Here is a 22,695-nt window from a genome sequence, read left to right on the forward strand (position 1 = left end):
AAACACATGCAGGCGTATAGCCTATAGCTTGAACGGAAACTTTGTATGACATTCCAAATCCTGATTCCTTTCTAACCCGTTCAGTTGCGTAAAATTTGTAACTCTTTGGAAACTCCCAAAAACTGGAATAAAAGGATTCCGGTCTAATGTTCCTCTATCCAATAAGAGCGTTTAATCGGCTCGCGACCAAGTGTCTTGTCTAAAATCCCCGCCTATATCGCCCCCTGATTGGCAGGCATATTTAATCAACCCCGCCTTTATTCAAATCACTGCGCATCGGTAGGCTGTCCCTGCTGTCAATCACACGCATCAGCGCTGTATAAGATCCACTCTCTCGAAAGCGCTCAGACACTCGAGGATGCGGCCGGGAGCAGCTTCTCCGGCTGGGAATCAAGTGCACCGGTCATTCTCATCAGTTTTCTCGTATTCCTTCGCAGAAATGAACGAGGACAGCTGACTAAAATCGCATTCCTAGATGTCCCCATCCACTTTGGGCTAGTTCATTTCACGTGTAAGGATTTTATTGTGAACTTCAATGGCGTTTAAAGACTCTTGAGAAGGATTCCCGAGCCTGGACCTGGACAGAACTGTACCTACCTGTCAATATGTCCAGCTGGAGTGTGATGGTCTGCATGCACAGGGCTTATGGAATATAGCCTGTTCTGTCACCATTTTTACGCGCTCTCCGTCAGTCCCGTGAAGAAGAAACTCGGGCTCCTCTTCATCATGCTGCTCCTCTGGGTCTACATGCTGTACTCCTGCGTGGGCTACTGTGCCACTATGCCACCAGGTTTAGTTGTGGACACTAATAATAATAATCGAGCGAAGGAGACGGATTTCCTCGGGAAATATGCTGAGGCAGAAAGTGGCCGGCCGGACCTGATGATGTCCAAGCTCCTGTCCAGACCGCAGAGCTCGTGGACGGACGTGGAGTCAGATTATGATGAGCCTTCGGTCAGGAGAGCTCCCAGAGACTTCTCTAAAGACGAAGCTGAGGAGTGGGAAGACGGGCGGAGAGTTTCTTCGCTGTCAAGTTTCTCCAATGGCTCGGGCAACAAGAAGCTGCCTCAGGCGATCATCATCGGCGTGAAGAAGGGCGGGACGCGCGCGCTGCTGGAGTTTCTGCGCGTGCATCCAGATATTCGCGCGGTCGGAGCGGAGCCGCACTTCTTCGACCGTAACTATGACAACGGACTGGACTGGTACAGGTAAGAGCGTAAACAATAAATAGTACACTAATTTATACGTCCTTCCATTGACTTGTATTGTTTTTCAGTGAAGTAGAGCATATTAACGACACATTGACGATTGACCTATCCTTAACTAGCTTTTGGCTTCTTTTTTTTCAGGAGCCTATTTAATGGATTTTAATTTAAGGCATTATTTGTGTGCTTCTCACATTTTTTATTTATTTATTTATTTATTTATTTTAGTGCAATATTCATGTTGGCATAATTCCCACGAGAAAAACGAGACTTGAGCTGTAAATTACAAGCCCGTTATAATTTAACTTGAGTTTAATTGCTACATTTAAGTACAAATATCGACCAATCTACATTAATAACTTGCCTCTTTTCGGTCAATTTGAATTTACCTTAATTACTACGAAAATTCAGAGTTGAAACTCTGAAAACTTGTGAAATCGTTAATTAAAACTTAATAGCCTGTTGTGATACGTAAAAAGAACGAAATACAACTTTTAAAAAAATTCTTTCTATGAAATAAGAAATCCGAGATATTAAAAAAATTCATAGAATTCATAGGCTACGGATTTAGGATTTATTTATTCAATTCATGTTTTAATAGTTTGGCTTCTGCATGTTGTCATTAGGCCTAATAAACAACATTAATTAAACATACACTGTTATTTAATAGGCGCCTTTTTCACATTTTGTTTTTGAAGAATGGATTTTGTCCTCCGTCATGAGTTGGCCTTTTTGTATGTCATTCATTATGTAATTTTACCCTTTGGCTTGTTCTTAAACCTTCCTTTTAAAACATCATAGTACCCCATGTTTCCTAGTTTTTTTTTGTAGAAATCAAATTTAATTATTATGTAAATTGCTGTTCTGTAGCCTATGGTTTGCACTGAGCCATCTAGAAGCGCAGAGTTGCTGTAGCGCTAGTCTTCAGATTCCAGTTCAAACATGTAGCCTACTTTGGTTTCACTGTTCCTGCAATTGTCGAACTGTCAGACTCGGAGTTTTGAGGGCTGAAATATTGAACACGGTCCTTTAAATACACATTAATTCAGACGGATATTATTCAAAAAAACACAATAGTTCGGTATGTATTTTTGTGTGTGATTGTAATATCTTGAGAGATGACTCATATCCGACCGCGTGATGACGCAGTGATCTCTGTCGGACACACTGGATCATTGCAGGTTACCGGACCTCTGCTTTCCGTCTTTTAGAACTTTTCAAATCTTTTTTTTTTTTTTTTTACTTTACAATTGTCTAAAATACGGATACAACCGAATTAAAGCAAATGGAAAAGTGAAGTTAAGTTGATGTCTCAGTTTTAACTAGCCTAAATCAAATTACTTTGCTTTGCATTGCAGTTTTGGAAACTTTTTTTTTTCTTATGAAAACCCATGGGTGGAAATGTCTGAAATTATGAACTGTCGGTTGGATAAATAATGAGTGACCGAGAGTAATAGTGTGACTACCTTAATTTTCGTTGCGCAAGTAATGGCAGTATCAGGAGAAAAACGGGATCAACAAAATTAATAGCTTGTGAATTACTCATGTTAATAATGTGTTAAAGTCTGTTTAGTTCCGTGCAGCTGTGTTTTTCTTTTTGTGTTGTTCTTACAAACCGTAAATGTGTTAAACATTTCGGTTTGTATTTGAAAACGCATTTCTATTAAGAGTGTATTGCTGTTTCTTTTGAGCGTTTTTTGGACATTATTATTTGGCCCATTTTGTTTTATCAACTGCCAGAACACAGTGAGAGCTCATGAATTCATTACACTATAGCTGCAATTCACCCAGAACTCCAGACATTTGTTTCAGATCAACTTTCGGATTTTTTTTTTTTTTTACTTATGTGTTGCAGTTATTTAAATGTGATGACATTTTGATTAACTATTTGTTAACATTATTAATGTTCCACAGTAAAATGTAATGAAATAAATAGCTGAAGAGAGAAAGGGGGATTTATTGCCCCAGAGTCTGTCCCTGTTTACCCCAGACACCGAGCGGAAAGAAACCCTCAATAAGTTTATAAAACAGTCCTGGACTGCACGCCTGTCTCTCTAAATGGATTTGCAAAGGTTTGAGGGGGTGAAAGCCCAGTGCTTTTAAATATATGCAACATTTCAGGGCCCCTATAACAAAAAAACAGGACGGATGAAAGAATGGGCGTTGTAGTGAATGCTTGGTAGTCCAGCTTAGATGAAAAGGGAATTATATTCGTGCATGTTGAGAGAAAAAGATTTATTTGATTAATTATTTAAATGCGGGGCCTCACTTCAGTCTAATGCAAATTCAAGCTGGTCCAGCAGAATCAGGCAAGGTTGTCCCAAAAATCTTCAGATTCTTTAAACATGTCCTTCATTTGCAAACTGAATCAATTGATTGCATGGATTGTGTTATTAAGATTTTGAAGTAGAAAAAGAAAATAAATTGGTCAGATGTGTTAGTTGCAACTTTGATTATTCCTAGTAAAGTTGTACCAGAAAGTAAGTCGGAACGAGTGATTTTTTTAATTATTTTTTTTTGCTGAAAAGAGCACGAATACGGTTGCTAATTTTAATTTTAATTTTTTTAATTCAACTTAGTTTTTTTTTAGCCTGGAAAAAGTGAAGTTGTCTGGTCAGTATTTGAAACCCGAGGATTTTCCTCTAAAATGCTTTTTTATCCTAATTTGTCCCTTTCAAAATTTTGAAAAATGACCTACATTAAGAGCAGAGCCTTCACCAAGTTATATCGTTGATTGAAAGTAACTTTTCAAAAGCCTCTGTTGGTTAAAAATAAGTGATAAATTACATATAAAACACTGGGTGTTGAAGGGTATAATGCTTGTGTTCCACCCGTTCGAGAAAGTTTTCTGTCTCAAGTTTTACAGGATTCACATGCCATTGCAGCTGGTCTGAGTTGGACATGCGATGCCACAGCGAAATTCTATATCTGGCCACTGCTGTTTGGGCTGAATATACGGGGCACAAACAAATGCAGACTCGCTTTTTTAACTTTTGCTCTTTATTCTGTCACGACGTCTCCATGTGACCTAGTTTGTCCAGACAGACCCTCTACGCTGACATGTCTGTTTGGTCCTTTCTTGTCTTTTTAAAGAAGTGATATAGCCTATTCAAATTGTTACTTTCTTAAAATTGTCTCTCTCAAGGCTCTGACTCTGATTCTCAGTTTTAGTAATACTTGAAGTGATTTGCTTTGCAATGGAAAAGATGGTTTATAGTGCAGAAACCATGCATTTTAAAGTAATCCTCGTGCATGGTAAGCATGCAAGTCATTTTAATAAGGTGGGTTTTTAAAATCTCTGTTTATCAAAAGACCTTTTTAGACCTTTCTGTGCTACAGAGAGCCAGAGAAAGACATGGCAGATGAGCTTTTGTTCCTCAATACTGGTTAGACCTGTTCAGGCTGTTTTAGATACTGTATGATTCACAGTCAAAAAGGATTATCTGCAGGCACTTCACATTTCTACTGTTTATTTGTTATGCTCTTCTCTCAAGAACGTCTGGTCAATGTAGAGTTTATAACAAGTGCCAGTTTATTTGTAAGATATATTACAGTATGAATCGCTGGAGTCGTAGTGGGTTGAATTGTTGAGTAATAACTTTGGCAATTCTCTTTTCGCAGTTTTCAGTTTCAACTGCTTTTCTGATTTGTGGGACCTTGCAAAATCTGCATTTTTTTTGTGCTTTTACCGTTTTTTTTTTTTTTTTTTTTGCGGAGACTCTGATGATTTAATAAGCAGTTAAGTTGGCTTCTCAAAAATCCCACCCAGCCAGCCAGCCAGACAGGGTCCCAACTGGAACGGTGAACGTTGTGAAGGCCCTGGCGCTGCGTTTGTCTTATTGTTACATAATTTTCAAATCTACCAGAGCAGTTTTTATAGTCGACTCTTCCTTGTTGGTAGTCACCCTACAGTCTTCATAGAACTGATAACATTTAGTCTGCGTTTCTAAGCATCTATTCCCATCTGTGTTTGAAGGTTAAGTTTTATTTCCTCTGCTAAAAAGGTATGTTAGTAGGAAAACGCAGTTCTTTGGTGTTCACTCTTTAGTGTGCGCAATCCCCGAGTCCATCCTGAGATTAAGGGTGTGTTTTCTGAATAGCAGCCATTTAACAACATGGTCCGTAACTGCCGACCAACAAAAGGACAAGTGGAGCATTGTTCTGTAAGAGAGAAATCCTCCGCAGAAAATCCTGTTCCGCTATTGGTCCGGGGAACGTTCTCGGAAGCATGTCACTTGAAAGTTCTGAAGTGCTTGGAGGGCTACGACCCCCTGCCACCTTGTCCAGATGAGCACTTCCATCCGTGGAATGGCTAGTTCTGGATGGATGCCTCAGCTTTTGTACCCACACTCCATGGGGTGTTCACGCCACCGTGTAGGTGACCCATACGGACGCTGTGGCCAGTGACCCCCTCCTTCCTGCTTGTACAAAGCAAGGGACCGCATTGTCTAAGTGGTGCCGGATGAGATCAAACCCAAGTTTGGCTGTAGATACAGGGTGTGTTTATAAACAGTGAGCTGTAGTTGACTGCTAGGGCTTGGCATTGATACAGATATCCTGATTTTTTCCCGATTTTGATTCACAAGCGCTCAACATAATTAGATCCCATTCATTTGGGCATATTTCAGTTTTAATGTCTGTTTTATATATATCTCATTATACAGGTAAACTTCTAAATTGGTACATTACAAATGTTATCAATTTAAATGATCAATTTAAAAATGAACAACAGAGCCTATATTATATTATATATATTAGGGAAGCACAATTGATAGGTACTTTTAAATCTCATCTTAAAACTTGACTACTGGTTTATTTATTATTTTGTGTTGTTTTGTCAGTTTAAAAGAGTCATTTGTTTGCGAATCGGTGTACACTATTGTATGTAATTGTGTGCAGTCCATGAGGACAAATGTGTTTTCTTGCCACGCTGACATGAGGTAATAGATCATTCTGAGGATTTAGAAATCACCATTGTTTAAATGAAGATTGCGAATGATTGGAAAATCAGATTTACCCTACTGTTTTTGACTTTTGTTGTTGTTGCAATTTGATGGTTGGTGACTGCTGTTGCAGAAACTTATGCCTTTATGCTTCAGATAAGCACAAAGTAATGACTCAAGCCAGCTTAGACCACGTGGGACTACATGTATTGATTAGTTTACGCTGTGGCGGGCACTGTGTGGTGTAGGGTTAAAGGTCTTTGTGGCTCTGGTTATCTACAAATCAGTTGAGCAACATTGTCTCTGTAAAGACCATCTGCACTGCAGGTGAGACCCGATCAACCCCTCATCCTTGCTGAACACACACACTTTTTTGGGGTCTTTGGTTATTAGACCCCACAACTAATTGGAATTAAATGCAAGAGCAAATCGTAAACATTTGTTTCAAATGATTATTATTTTGTCTTTTTCCTTTTTTGTTGTTGTTGCCTGCAGTTAATTTGGTGATTGCTGTAAATTGAAACTATAAACTGATCCCAGGTCCCAAGATTAAGGAGCAGCATCCATGAAAACTGTTCAGTCTCATGGTAGAATAGACTTCCTCCACTCAGCTGGATCTGAACCTTGACCGGTCATCCATTCAGCAGTCAGCAGGTTGACATCCTCTATTGAGAGCCTGCGCAGAGCTGAGTGAGGACATTCAAAGGACTGCCTCCGAATGATGCTTTAGTGTTGGCTAAACTGCTCAGCATCCTTTAAACCACAGGATTACTCTGCTTTTGTGCTCGGCCTCAGCTTTGGAAATCGTCTCTTACATTTCAGAGAAGTAGACCGCTTGCATTGCCTATTTCTGTCCGGCTTAACTTCTCTTGCATTTCTTGGTCTCTTCATTTTTCCACACATTTTGTCTCTAATATTATTGTGTGATTGTAGAAGAGCTTATACAACGATCCTCTCGTACGTGTCTTCTCCCCTTGTATTCCATATTAGAGCCGGGCTCCACATCGAGCTCTGGTTCCCCCATCAGAGGCGGGGCTGTTGTAGGCCTCAGTGCCCACATAAGGCCACCCCCAACTGGGTACACTGGTCAGCAAAGAGAGGACGAGAGAGAAAGTGGGCCCCTACTTGAGCTGGCATGGCTTTACCAGTGGGGTAGACCAAGCAGGGAGGGTCTTAGTCTGGAGAAAGGGGCTTTCATTCATCAAATTACCACTGGCTAATTGTGAAAGGGATGGCCTGGGGAGAGACAGACAGTAGAGGCCCACTGTGGTGGTCTGCCATTGAGAAGCTATGGTCTCCTCCAGAGAAAAGCAAAATAACATGGCCGCCCTCAGCAGGAACCTCCCGCTGAAGGATAAAATCAAGGCAGACAGGAACTCGATGTCAAGCGCTCGTGTTTCTACCCTCCTACTGAAATATTGTCTCTCATACACACATACAAACACCCAACATAGGCAACAAGTGACCAATAAGGGAAGGAAGCTTGTTTATAACTGTTCATTCGACTTTTTTCTTCCTAGTATTGGGAAATTGTTTACGTATACTTTCTCTGGTTGATTGGACAGCTAAAAGTAAGGGATGAAGAGAAAAATACAAGATAATAAAACCCTTCCTTTCACCTTTTATGTCAATGGTCTTTTGTGTACAGACCCACCCTCTGTGCTTGCCTTGAATTGGACTCTTTTTAAACAAGGTGATAATTTGGATGTCAGATGTCAGAATAATGCTATCCCTTCGCCTTCAAAAAGTAAATGCTCATCCATTGTTGGTAAATACACAGCATTTACAGGAGCCTGGGAGCTCCAGCGCACGGCTGTCTGTATGGTCCGGTAATTGTTGGCCCATGTCTCCCACCAGGTCCATTTCCTCCCAAGTGTGTGATCATCAGAGCTCATTTTCTGAAAGTTTGACACCCCAAGGAGGATAATTAGCAGTGAGAAAAGTGTAGAAAGGAACTTGATGTGATATAATATAAAAGCTGATCATAGATGAATATTTATTATGAGGCACTGTTTGTTTGTGTGTGTCTGTCTGTCTGTCTCTCTGTGGAAAAAAAGTGAAAAGTAGAGGATCAGGCAGAAGTAGAGACCCCCTGAGGTTTCCATTAACCTCAGTGAGAAAAGAGCAGACAATTAAAGGAACACACACACACACTGCTGATGTGCCCAGAGGAGCACAGCATGAGCTGAGCTCCAGGGCAACAAAGCCAGTTTCTCCCCGTAGCCCAGGAACTGTCACTACTTTTGTCCTCACACTTTCTCTTGTTAGCCTTTTGCATTGTTTTCTTTCTCTCTCGCTCTTCTAGGAAAAGGATCAGCTATAAGAACTGGTAAAAGTCTGTAGTCATCTTAAAAAAGTCATGTTTTTTTATGGTGATAATTTTACTTTTCCACATTGTCTGTATATATATATATATATTATGTATTCTATATATATATGTATTCTATATATAATTGGATATTCAATTATAAACGTTGATTTTCCTTATTTTCAAGTTTAGATGACCTTTTCTGTCAGTTATTCTTTAAAAATGCGAATAATTTGATGACACTTAACATCTGATTCATTTGTTGGTCACAACATGAAAATAATTATCAGCTTATATATTTTTTGAATTTTAATATTATTGCATCACTAATTGCATCATTACTCCATAGTACTGTATGTTTTTATATCAGAAACCAATAGGGATATCATTAGTTGTAGTCAAATCAGGATTAGTAGGAAAAGATTTTTTACTATTTGAAAACAAACCGAGTTATTTTTCTTAGTTTCATAGCCCATTTCTCAAATGTCTCTTCAAATCTGCATTATGTGGTTGAATGGCTTGTACTCTTGGCACATTGACTCCAGATTGTGTTTCTTGTGGGACTGTAAGGCCTTCTGGAACACAGACAGCAGAGAGAATGGAAAGCAAAAACATTTGTCATCGTACTCGCGATACATCAACATGCCTGCTGAAATAGCAACCCCTGAAATCAAATTACACCTGTGACATCCGCACTCGGCTGATTACTTTCAGCAGAAGCGTTTGACAGTGATCTCTTTGTGCTTCACGCCAGTTATATTGTCTTCAGCGGGCGCTGAGATACCAGAGCGGACTGTAACTAGGCTATCATCCAAAAAAACGTTCGCAGAATTGCCTTAGGAGAGAGCTGTACGCTCTTGTTAGCCTTCTTGTCTTATATGTGCAGTTTAATTGTCAGCTCTGGTGCTATCACCACATCATTTTGCTAATTGTGGGTTAGCAATGAAGAATACTAGTCTGGAGGAATTTGTAAACCATTAACCCGAAGCGTCAAAGTAATGCAGCTGTGCTGTAAGCTTCTGATGTAACGGCTTGACAGACTTGGAGGAAATTCCCAGCTCTTTAAAGCTCACCTGTCTTCAAAAGCTCCTCAGCTGGAGGAGACTGTGTGCCAAGCAAAACAGGATGTAATAGGTGCATGCATGTGTGTTCTTGTGTCTGAGCATGATGGCTTTGAAAAGTGGGGGAAAAAAGTCTTTTTGAAGTCTTCGTGCCAATTTTACAACAATTCAGTGAGTGAGATATCCTATACTGTCAGATGAGATTATCTTTTTGGCGTGCCAACAAGACTTTTCACTGTGCAGCGTCATTCATAGTGAGTCAAAACATTTGCCAGTTAATTAAAACAAAAGGCAGATATAAATGATGCAACTTTATAAATTCTAAATACATCATATTTACCCCCTGTCCCTTACTATTTCAAGCGTAGCTTTGTTAATAGCCTTTATAGCTTGGTAAACAAGCTAAAACCTCATCAAGGCTAGTTACACTAAACACCACTAACAGTCTAGAGACTCTTTGTGTCACTCAGTGGGAATGTAAATGAAGTGTGGGACTGAGTCCGTTAACACCCTCTACAAACACCCAAAGTAAACAAGCTTATCACTGCGGATTAGCAAGAGCAAGATAAACACTGGTACTGGCTTGATCACTGCTAATAACTCAAGGGTAGATTCAATGGGAAGGCTAGTGTTTGTGGAATTACTGCAAGTGTACATAAGGCACTCAATACTAAATAGCTAATGTTCATATAGAACATTGAATTAGGCAATTCAAAACATACCCATTTATACTATATTTAAATTGGGGTGTTTGGGATTGGCAAACTCAAATTAATTAATTTATTAATGTATTTTTGTGCAGGATTTCCACTTGTTACCACTTGAAAATACCATTGGTTAAAATCAGCATAAATCCTTATAATTTCTTGTTGTAAATACATTAAAGTAGCATGCAATTATCAATAAGGACCAGCAATAACAATTTTCATTTTCGTAATAATACGAAATACACATATATATTTACATGTGTCACAGTCAGGCGAGTAATTTTGGCAGCTATGAGGGTTACTGGATTTAACTTGGGTATTAGAAATTCAGGTTTTTATATTTTCAGAATTTATTTTGTATTTAATTAAAAAGAAAATCACTTTTTTTTTGTCTTCTTTCAATGAAATCATTTACAAAATAAGGATTTATGCTAATATTGTCCAAAACATCACCTTTTGCAGGACATTGTATGCTAAATTATTACTTTTGTAAGTGATCAAACTTCACCCGAAAGACGTTAAAATGGGCACAAAAAAATAAATAAATCAGAATATCATAGAGACTTAGGATTGGACTCTTTTGACTTGGGCCAGGTGAGCAGTAATAAATTCATCCTAGTTACATTTTTCGATATGACCCTAATATCACAGAAACACCTGTTCAATAGGTTCAAAGAAGCCAGTCCTACAAACATCTCTTCAGTACGCATTATAGCTCTGCAAAATGCACAACCTGAGTGAGAAAGAGAAAAGTGCACTTTATTACCCCGTCTCATCCCTACATCTTTTATTCAGAGCTGATGGCAGCCTCTTCTTGCGCAGCCTTGTCTCTAACACACAGTAATTCCACTCAGCTGGCAGACCCGTAGGGCAGTAACTTAATGTGCTGCCCGGACAGCAGAAAACACACCCTACCCCTTGTTTTAAAGAGATTTTGGTAGGTGTTGAATGGCAGCAAATAACGCTGAAACGGAGTCTGGGCAGATTGCAACGTACAGAGCCCGAGGTCTCTGTGATTTATGCATGTTCTGCCCTTCTCAGAGGCTGCTGTGGTTTTGAATGAGTTTGAGAGCGAGAGAGAGAGAAAGAAAAGAAGAAAGAAAATGGGCCTGAAATTGTGGTTGGCACAAGGAGAGCCTAGACCTCAGTATGATTGCTGAGTAGATACCCTCTCTCACGATACTCACTTTATGTAGAATGTCTTTATATATACAGCACTGCAGGGAGACATAAATATATTTCTCTGCCCTTGACACCCTAAAGCAGACCAGTCTTCCCAAAACCAAAGCCCCCTGCTCTGAGAGAGAAAATCTACAGATTAAACATCGCAATGTTTCTCTTTAGTGTTGGGGGTCCAACTGTTCAGTTTTAAGCAGATGTTTTTCGCTTTAAAAGCACCGATAAAGTCGTTTTCAGAAAGTCCAGCTCGGGCATAATAATGTAATGAAAAACTAGATCAGCATTAAGGTATAACCCTCTTTAGAGATGACTCTAAAGGAAGAGTGTGTCTAATCTCCAGACAAAGGCAGGTCAGAAGTGTCTGCAATCCTCTCCGTTCCTTCATTATTTATCCATCAGAGCAGTCACTCCACGTGAGAGAGGCTTTCTCCGTCCATTGAACGTGGATCCAGTGACGTGATCCGTCAGCGAGAATGTCAGAAACTGAAGCTAAGACACACCAACACCTTAGACGGGGCCTGACTGAGACAGTCATTTACACCTCTTTATGTTCATGTCAGGGTTACATGGCAAAGATTAGAGGCTGAGGAGAAACCTGAGGAAGAGCTAGTCAGAGAACGAGAAAGGTTAGGTGAGGAAAGGTAAAGTATAGCCGTTAGAAGCTGGGATATTCATAAAACCCTTTCGCATGTGCTATCTACTGGCTCTTGGCTTCAGCATCGCAGGTTAAGAGGAGAACTCTGGAAATTTTCACTAAGGAAACCAACCGTCAGAAGGCTCTAAGTGGCTGTGTACCTCTTAAAATATAGCGGTAACTTAAAGCTGCTGCACACATGCTCATCCTGGCTCTGTCTCGCGCTATTTTTCTCTTTCTTTTCTCCCCTCGCCACCCCATTACCATTCTCTCGGTGCTTGTGCTATAAAACCCAGCTTTTGCTCCATAGATTTACGGCTGCAGTTTTGCTCTGCGGTTAAATATAATGTCAAGGCTCCAGACTCCGCGGGGTGTATTTCAAAACTACAGCCTCGCTCAGGTCTCTATGACGACAAAGCACTGAAAATATTGTCTGTATGGAGCGACCTGGGAGGTGCCTGGATTTACCAGATGTAGCCACACGGCCTCCATTGAAGACAGAATCCATATTTCCCGGCATGATCTCCAGACACGGGATAAAACTGACCCTGATCTCACAGAGTAATGTTCCAGTGGCCGCTTGATGTCAGAATTAGCTACTTCAAGTGTCAAACTAGTGCCTCAGAACTTTGAGATGGTCAAAAACACTATTGAGTCATAAGATGATTCAGCCCAAAGAGAGACAGTCGCTTATCACTATCGGCGGCTCAGTCTCACTCGTTCATGAAGTGGCAGTGGACTTTCTCCTAAACAAGCCCTGTTTCTTTTCTTGTGTTAGCCATCATCTGTTCATGCATGAATGTCACGTCTGTTGTTTTTTCCATCCTCCACTTCTAATAGTCTAAAGTGCAAGGGGTAAGAGTGGCAGGGTCGGAAAGCTAGAGCTGTAGCCTTTGGTAGGGTGAAGTGTCACTCAAATGCTCAGATCCTTGAGACACTGGTAAGTCTGGTGTTAGAACACTGCAATCAATAGTCTGACTATGAAACAGAGTGTGTGAACTACTGGTTGCAGATGCAGATAACTTTTTGTCTTCTTACCCACATGCTGTTCCAAAATTTCCAGAGAAAGAGACATCTGTTGTTCTTATATTGTTAACATTTCAAACTTGCCTAGATAAATTCTTTTATGATGCTCAAATCATCCATCCAGTATCACTTTCTTTGTATGAGCAGCACAAACATCCTGCTTAACTTCTTTTGTGTGATTATGACACTCTTTCATTCTCATGCACAGGCAAACTCTCACACTACCATTCTGGCACAAGGACTGCCATTTTACATCATTGTAACTGCTTTGCGGCTCTGTTCTTTATCTTTCTGGTATGCCAAGCACAAGCAGCTGAGCTGTTAAAATCATTGGCAATTAATTTAAGTTTATTTGACTGCTGAGACTTTATTACACTGCAGCCTACTCTCACAGCTCTTCAACTCACCGCCATTGCAACATCGGCGAGTTCTATACGCTTAGGAGATGTCTATCAAAGATGCACGCACAGGTGTTCCAAGGTTGTGTCTGTTTTGACTTGCTCTTCAGAACCAAAGTGCAGGTACGGCTGTGTTTCTCTGATCCCTCCAAGACTTTAAAGCCCTAGATATAAAACATGCTTCTAGTCTATATCAGTTTGCGTATACAAAAAGAAAAAACGCACAAGCAAAAGAATAAAAATGCCGGCCAGAATATAACCATAACAGTGCCAGAGTTGAAAGACAGATATTCTACAATGCTTGTCACTTGAAAGCAATGAGATCATAGATAAAGCAGGCTTAGGGGGCTTTTTGGGGCTACTGTGTCTATCCTAAGCAAAACAGGCTCTTCTTAACAAATCAAATTCGACAGAAGACAAAAACATTGTTATAAAAACTCCCTTATGCGTCTTTTGTTCTCTCTTGTGCTTTTGTCTGTCATTTTCTCCCTTTGTCAGTTTATCTCTGCTGGATAAAAAGTCTTTCAACATGGCCCTCAGGGCCATTCTGATCTTAAAAGAAAGCTAACTTTCTGATTTATCATTCTCTCTTGCTTAAACAAGTCTTCGGCAGTACAAAGTTGATCCAGAGCAGCGATGACCATCAGGCCATGTGCGGAATAGTCGTAGGAATGAATTACGACAGAAAACCCAAGTCAGGAGCAATCTTTGACCTTGCCTTATCACTTGAGAGGACTGACCCTTTTTATCAGTAGAATCATTTCGAGCACTCATATCCACTTTCTAATCCCTGTTTTAATAATTGATACGCAGCGTATCTTTACCTGCTCCAGTGGCAGCGTGTGCCGGCGAGGCACTTGAGGCACACGTTCGGCTCAAGAGCTCTCCGCAGCCTCCTCTCGCCTCGCCCTGAGAGCTGGAGAAGTGCTTTCCACTCATCCTTCAATGGTCACCCTCCCCCTTTCCTCTCTGGCCTCTCCACGGCCCTTGCTCTTTCAGATCATTGAAGGACAATGCTCGGTTTTCAAAGAAAAGGGGAAAAAAGAGGGCCTCGGTGTCAAAGCATTGCCTGTTTGCTGGCGGAATGTCTAAAAAGAAGCACCTCATAAATCAAAACAGGCAAGAAAGGCTATTGTTCTTCCGAGAGCTTGCCTACTTGTCTTCCTTAACTCCCTCCCTCCCTCCCTCCCTTCTTCTTTTGCCAAAGTAAAAGAAGTGAGGTGAGGGGATCGTTGCAGGCTTTTAAGTTTTTTGTGTCTTTTAACTTTTTCTTCTCCCACTTTTCTCGGCAGCTGTTTATCATTGCAGCTAGGTAGTTTAGTCCTTTTGCGTCATGAGTAGCGGTTCACATTAGAAAGTAAGTCTGGATTGCTTTTACACCAACGACTCCACATGTTTCACATGCGCGTTTGAGTTTGAACACCACCCAAACAAACCAAATTCTGACGTGAAACATCAAATGCACCTGTAATGTGAAAGCATCCTAAAGCTGCAGTTTACTCAGCATCATACCGTATTATTTTATGACCTCAAGTTTAGGCAGAGCAGCCTAATATTAGTAGTGGCATATATATCAATTTTTTTGTGCTTTTTTTCACCAAGTGTGTGTGTATGTAGGACCAAAACAGCAAAAAAAAAAAATAATTCTAATATACATTTACTTTATGTATTTGTTTGTTTGTTGTTTGTAACTACACATTTTTAGTAGTAGTTGTGGGGGTTCTCCCCAGCACAGTAGTTGTGGGTGGTTCATTTAACAGTAAATGCCTGCGTTATCTCTCGCCTCATTAGCACCACACATGCACATATACAGCTGGTTTGCTCATATTGTGCAAAACTTACTAAATAAACTTAAAACACACACACACACACACACACTTGGAGGCTAAATATTAGTAAGCCAACACATTCATATTACCTCCATACTAGAAATAAACAGTTAAATTGTGCAGATGCGGGTGTGAGTGTGTCATTGCATAAAAAGGCACTTGCATAATCTGTTTTCATTTCACAGAGATTAATGAGGTTTTTTTCCCCCTGTGTTCTTTCGCTCAAACTCTCACTCCAGTGTTCTGACAGAGCAGTAATCAAACTGGTATTATCATAATTGGATCTGTGGCCAGCTCTTTAGAGAAGCCATGTAACCACACAAATCTGCCAACAGTTTTCCATCATATAAATCAACACGTTACCTCCCGCAGCTTTAGGCTGTTCTCGCTTTCTGAATTGAGCGCTGCCTGATTTTCACTTGCAAAATAGGATTTTTCGCACATAGTGTCAGTTGTGTGATCTTGAAAAATCCTTTAGCGTAGAGAGTTGGTGCTTTGCAGGTGCTGTACAGCAAAAAACAGCAGAATGCAGCAAAAATCTAGGTCTACAGCAGCACCTGGTGCACACACATATCGGTTTGAAATTTATGTCCGCATTGAAACGCTCTCCGTGGGTTTTGTTTATCATAACACCACTCTCTGCTCTGGTGCTTAGGGGTTCTCACCTCTAACTAGTGAACAGCAGTGTTAAAAATAGGCTTTTACTCAAGACTGCCTAGAGATAGAACAAACTGTGATCCACTGAAGTGCCTGTGATATCCTTCAACAAATTGTTTGCAGACTCTTGAATTGCTCGTAGCCTCGTTTCCGCAGGGTGTAAACACGCAAAGCAGGATTACACTAGATGCTGACAGCGCACTTCACAATACAGCAGTAAATTAGCGCTGGTGCTAACAACAGGGCTCGATACTCCAGAGACAACAGCCCAACAAGAGCTTTATCTCTCTGCACACTGATACCCTAAAGAGGCTCATTCTGGGTCTGTTGACATCTAAATGTGGCTGAAATTCACACTTTGTTATCTTTAGTAATCTTAAGGTTTACTCTATTTTCTTTGGTTTGTTTCTCATCACATATCTTTTATGCCTTGAAATTTTCAGTCAACGGAAGCTGAACTTTCTTCAATTTCCATCCATTTTAACATGCCAATGTTTGTGAGAGCGTGTGCCAATGAAATAGGATCCATACCCCCATGTGTCCATCAAAGTCCTCTGTTATCGCCTCTTCCAGTATAATCCACTCTTCCTGATCGAGCAGGGTTGTGAAACCCAAGCCTGTTTGGCGTTAACATGCATGTTCACTTTTCATTTAAAAATGTCCCTTGATTGCGGTCCTGCATGTACCCTATCCATTTCACCCTGTAACTGCCTTAAGAGCTGCTTTCTCTCTATAAACAAGGCTGAAGAACTTTCATGCGGAATGTTTTTGCTTTGCTTAGTGTATGATCATTTGCGTTAGGTCTGGGTTGTCAGCAGTATAATACCATCGCTGAGGTCATACATTAGAACACTATTGGAATCGGATTCAGAGTGGGCTTTAAAGCACAGCTGGCTGTGTACTGAGTGGATTACCCAATTTGTACCAATTAGTAACCTTGTTTTGATGATGATCTGCTGGTCACCAAGTAGAGACAGACTGATAATCAAACATATGTTTTTTGTTGTTGTAGTTTTAGTCTGTATCGATATATGTTTTTTAAATGCAATATTGGTTGATCTATAGCTGTAGGCATAATCAGGAACATGATTTTAAGAGAGAACAAAGCCAAAAGATCTGCTGAATAACATTTCTCCAAAGCTTTTGAAAGATTTTGTATTGTATTAGAAAGCCTTCGCTATTAAGGAGCCATGCCATTTAACATGGTTTGTGCATCTGTGACGCTTGAATGCGTGTTTTGTTTAGCAACCGATGCTAATCATATTTGCCCCAGAATCATGGCCTTGAATTGGTTCATTGATTGAGGAGCACCACATGCTCCATCTGTTTTGATTGCATTATGCAAAGTTTTGTTTTCATTAGACCTCACTCTTAACCCTCTCTCCTTTCTCTCTCTCTCTCTCCCCATAGGGACCTGATGCCTAAGACCCTGGAGGGCCAGATCACCATGGAGAAAACACCAAGCTATTTTGTGACCCGCGAGGCTCCGGCCCGGATCTACGCCCTGTCCCGCGACACCAAACTGATCGTGGTGGTCCGGGACCCCGTCACACGAGCCATCTCTGACTACACGCAGACACTGTCCAAGAAGCCTGACATTCCTACTTTTGAGAGCCTGACGTTCAAAAACAGGACTACAGGGTTGATCGACACCTCGTGGAGCGCCATTCAGATCGGCATCTACGCCAAACACCTGGACAACTGGCTGCAGTTCTTCCCCATGAGCCAGATCCTGTTCGTGAGCGGAGAACGGCTGATCAGCGACCCGGCCGGAGAGCTGGGCCGCGTGCAGGACTTCTTGGGGCTCAAGAGGATCATCACAGACAAACACTTCTACTTCAACCAGACCAAGGGCTTCCCTTGTCTCAAAAAGGCCGAGGGCAGCAGCAAGCCCCATTGCCTGGGTAAAACCAAAGGGCGGACCCACCCAAACATTGACCCTGAGGTCGTGCAGAGACTTCGAGACTTCTACAGGCCTTTCAACATGAAGTTCTACCAGATGACTGGGCATAACTTTGGTTGGGATTAACCGTGAATGGAGGACCCATTGTTTTCTTTCTTTTTCTGTGTATTTGAAATGGCAAAAAGACATTGAGATGATTGCTATATATATGTAAAATGTACAGAAATCTATTTTATAATAATTTATTTTTAATTTCTAAGCAATTAATTCACTAAGCTGCCTAACCATATTGTACATAACGTCTGGCCCAACTCTAGTCTCACCACCGACATTCCACGTTTTTGATTTGCTGTGCTTGTTTCCATTCACAATGAATTTAATGGTGCTTCCGAATTAGAAAATGGTTTGACAAACAAAAAAACTGTTTGTTACGGGTATCGTGCATTTACAAACCAATAGCGACATTTGCAATTCATTCAGTTCTGAATGTCCATAATATGTACCTTTGCGACAGAGGGCAATGAGCTATATTTCACTCTCTGACCGCATTTCGTGTTTCATTACACTCCATATTGGCCCAAGTCCTACTATGCTCATCTGATAAGCAAGAGAGCTGATTCAATGTGTCCCTTTACTCAATAACATGACGATCAATAGCCCTAATTGCTACTTACAGTGTCACTCATGTTTAGAGTCAATCGCTGGGCTTTCACTCGCAGGTTCCTGTAATAAATGACCAATCCATCGATGGCTAAATCGTATCTTGGACAACAGCAAGGCAGCATGTCGACATTATGTTAATCGCGTAACATATCTGAACTGATCGATTGGGTTTCTCCAGCCTCAGAAATGGCTTGCTGCCCTGTCTGAAAGGTTCAAAGGTCAAGATAACATTGAAAGGAACTGGATTTGTTTAAAAAGCAAGAGCCAAATGACATGTCATGCGCCTCATAGATGGCAGGCCCGCATTTGTATTAAGAAGCTTTACCCAAATGTGACTCATACTAGAAAATAAACCCCATAACGTGAAGGGTAACGTTTCTCATTCATCCCATCGAAACGTGTTTTCCACTACATCTCAGTTCTCCTCTTCTTGCCAAATTTTAACAAGCTTGCATTGAGATGCCTCATTGTTCATCTTTTTCTCATGCGAGCCTCCATGTGCTTTTGTTTGTCTTTCTACTTGAAAGCGAGGAGAAACAGTCGGTCGCTCTTTATCTGTGAAATTCATCCCGTGACCGCTGAGATGGCGGCTGTCTCGAAGGCAAGATGAATGACTGTGCTTTGGTACATCTCTGGTTACTGTTCATTTGGAGCGCCTGATTCAGGATCAGCTCTCGATGTCAGGTTAAGGTGTAGGGTTTGAAGGGTGCATGGAGCCAACGTTTCACTTTTTACGCCTCAGCTTGAACGTCAGGCTGAGATGCTGTACCTGGACCAGAATTCAAGGGGTGAGGTCACCGGGAGGTTTCAAGGCAGAATATTGCATTACGAATGTACTGAAACTTCCCCTTTTTCACCCCTATTTAATATACTGGAAAATGAAATGCAGAGGGATGGATGGATGCATTTGAAAAGAAAACAAACAAAATGAAAGCGTTCTGTATCAGCTCACTGATTTTTGTTTTGTTTTACAACATGCTGTGCCTCAAACCTGTGCTATGATAAGCCAACTTCCTTTCGTTTAGAGAGGAGATTGTAATATTTATCAGCTGTGAGAACACAGCCATACGAATCTTGTTGGCCTTCAAGTCTGAATTAAGCGGTGGAAGCTGAGGGAAATTTCCTAGGGCATTTGTCCTACTTTATTCAATTCATCAAGTAATCAAATGTTCTGAGGAGTCAAAAGAGAAACAATGTGAAATGTCTCCTCCAACTGTAATCAAATCATCAAAGCTTGTTTCTTGCATTCGCATTTCATTTAAAAGCAAATCAGTTGGATTATGGAACTGGATACTGAATAGGGTCGAGCAAATTGTCATCAAATGCTCACCCATGGGGCCTCCTGTGATTTTTACCAGTGCAATTTTTTTGGGGGTTCAGAAACAACTGTCCCAAGATGTCAAGGCATTTTCTGGGTAAAGTTTGTCACTGATTACATGTGAACTGCATATGAATTCTGATCTGTCAAAAGTTGTTGGGAGCAAAGTTTCATATCTTCGCTCATGGTCAGGCAGTGTGTGCTGATGCATCTGTTTAATGGTTGAGTTTTATTCAACTTCATAGAGATATCCAGATGTTAAAAAAAAAAAGTTTGTCTTACTCTGAGTATAACAGAAATAAATAGACTAGAAATGAGCTTTATGTACAAATGATGAGGAAGGCATGTAAACCAAGTATTTTGTGGTATCAAAAATTAATTTTACACCATGAAAGAGAAAAATGAAACAGATGTTTCTAGATAATTAAATACTGAACATTCATACTTTTGCTTTGTATGAAGAATAAAATAAAATATATATTTTACCAAACTAATTGACTCTGTCTTGACTCGGATATTAAGTAATGTGTCTTTTTGTGGTGTGAGACGAGATTTGAAAATTGCTATTATACTATATGAGAATGTGTTTCTGACAGAATTGTCAGAATTCTTGTTCCTTCACAATAATTTTTTTGGTTCCTATTGAAGAAGAAAAAAAAAAAAAACCTTTGGAAATGTTTTGATTGGCATTTTACAAAGTTGTTAGACAATTCTTAAACTACTTTATTTTTATTTTTATATAAAATATAAGTTACTTTTTTTTAGGCACTTGAAATTCATTTTGTGGATAAAAAAAAGTGCGAACAATATACAGTCAAACTTTTTTCATATTATTTAATAAACTAATGTTAATTATCCAATTTTACATTATGCCAATTACATGTGGTTTATTGAATATTTAAAATATTTTTCATCACTGAAAGGTCATATGAGGTCACCCTTTTGAGCTCCCATCCACCCTTTCACCCTATAGGCTAATATAAAATAAATATAGGCCGAGTAAAATCTATAAAAAATAGTCTAGGTTGTCTAGGTGTTATCACAGTCTCTAGAGGTTGTTTAATTTTGAATATGCTAATATGTTCAGAAAGTGAGTCAAATATTGATTCAGTAACCGCTCTGATTCAGTCCAGTAAAAGATGAATCAGAAGATTCAAACTAAAGAACCAGCTCATAAGAGTCATTCGTTTGTGAACCGGTCAACATTGGACTGGTCAATCCATATGTTTGATTCACTAAACAGAACCGGCTCTTACGAGTCTTTCATTCGGGAGTCGGACACTGATCGCTCTGTATGTTTTTGATTCACTAAAATGAACAGGTGAACGGATGATAAGTGTTCGTGAATCTGACTTCTCTGGTCGCTTTGTAGATTATGTTATTTTTGCTGGTGTAAAACGCTAGGATAACAAAATAGAAAATAGAATAAAATATTGTTATTGCATCAAATTCATTAGAGATAATGAATTCACATTCAAAACACAGGTAAGATATAATTTATTTTGCCGTGACGCTGAAGATTCATTAACGCGGAACGCCGGTTTGGGACCCATTTTACAGTTTGACTTCGTTTTGTTGCTTAAATGTTGCTGCAACATTTTGTACTAACGATCTGTATATTTTCCCCAGCACCTGTGAAGGATTTTATTTATTGTTTGTTTGTTTGTAGCAATTACAGTATGGTTTCTGCTGTTCTAAGATTTCGTTAAATACGCATTTAAAATGACACAAACACACCTCTAAATAAGAAGAAGCTCAGGAAGTTGTTTTTAGCAGGCTGTAGCACCTGAAAACCACTGTATGTTTTTGTAGTTTCTTTCCAAGATTCAGAGAAGGATTTGGGCAGCATCAAGTAGTTCAGCACCTACTAGGCCCTACAGCTTCTTTCTCCATATTGCCTCATAAATAGAGGAGACAGTCAGTGGATACATTCCTGTAGCCCACCCACTGACCCTCTAATGAAAGGACATCTCTGTCCATGTACCTGTGGTGAGATCCACCAGCACACTGGTGTGTTTATTGCTGGTCAGAGCCACCAGCCTATCAAACAAGACTGCAGTTCTACTTTTTCGAGCAGTGCAGTCTCTGGGGACAGGTGATTTGCACCTGGGTTAGAAAGTGTGGTGGAGCAGCATCTGCCATGGACACTAAAACCTTAAAAAGACCTATATGGGTCACCTGAGGATGTATGAGGGATCTTTTGAGTTATGCTGGTGGTGCAGGTTGCCTCAAACTACTTTATTTCCAAAAAAAGTTTGTCCTGGAATGTATGTGCCATATAATGAACTAAATGAACTGTTTTTGGAGATTGATTAAATAGATGTTTTGTATATAATGAGGAACATATTTTAAGCTCTGAAACCTGCAGGATGTTTTAATGGTAAAAAAAGACCTTACTGTATATCAGGCCTTATATATAAAGATCAAAGCACATTTGATTTCTCATGTCATGGCCAATTTAATTTGTTTTCCTTATATTCCTGTTTGTACCTAATAAAACATGTTTCCACCTCATGCAAGCAAGCATATTTTTCTAAATGAATTTTGGAAATTATGTCAAATTTGTGTAAAAATTGTGCAATTTTCAATAGTTTATTTAGCATCTGGGATGATAAAGGTCAAAGTAGTCATTCTTTTTTTGTGGTTGTTGATATCTCAAAAATTGCATAACATATGTGGATGGAAACACAGCTTATGATGAAAAAATGTTAAGTCTAAAGACATATATAGCCTACATTTGTTTACAGAACCTTTGTATCAAATACTTGCCTATTACGTTTTATCATACTACTCTATTCCCATAGTGACCCTTGTCATCGTCTGTGTTTCCAGCTCTTTTTCCACTCTAAGGGCCGGCTGACACT

At 40.0% G+C, this 22,695-nt stretch overlaps 1 protein-coding gene across 1 annotated transcript; it reads left to right on the top strand.

Moving 5' to 3' along the window:
* Nucleotides 1-350: 350 nt before the first annotated feature.
* hs3st3b1b (heparan sulfate (glucosamine) 3-O-sulfotransferase 3B1b) lies at nucleotides 351-20,318 on the top strand. Its single transcript, XM_084435225.1, has 2 exons — nucleotides 351-1,208; nucleotides 17,358-20,318. Exons 1-2 carry the CDS (start codon nucleotides 646-648, stop codon nucleotides 17,974-17,976), a joined length of 1,182 nt encoding a protein of 393 aa, XP_084291351.1. The 5' UTR covers nucleotides 351-645; the 3' UTR covers nucleotides 17,977-20,318.
* Nucleotides 20,319-22,695: the final 2,377 nt, after the last annotated feature.

This window comes from Rutilus rutilus, assembly GCF_951802725.1.
Source record: "Rutilus rutilus genome assembly, chromosome: 16".
NCBI classification, from domain to species: Eukaryota; Metazoa; Chordata; class Actinopteri; order Cypriniformes; family Leuciscidae; genus Rutilus; species Rutilus rutilus.

Excerpts from the sequence above, each read along its gene's own strand:
- hs3st3b1b (XM_084435225.1), top strand. The coding sequence starts at position 646 with ATGGAATATAGCCTGTTCTGTCACCATTTTTACGCGCTCTCCGTCAGT. Across the intron at positions 1,209-17,357 it reads AACGGACTGGACTGGTACAG|GGACCTGATGCCTAAGACCC; the intron begins GTAAGAGCGTAA and ends CTCTCCCCATAG.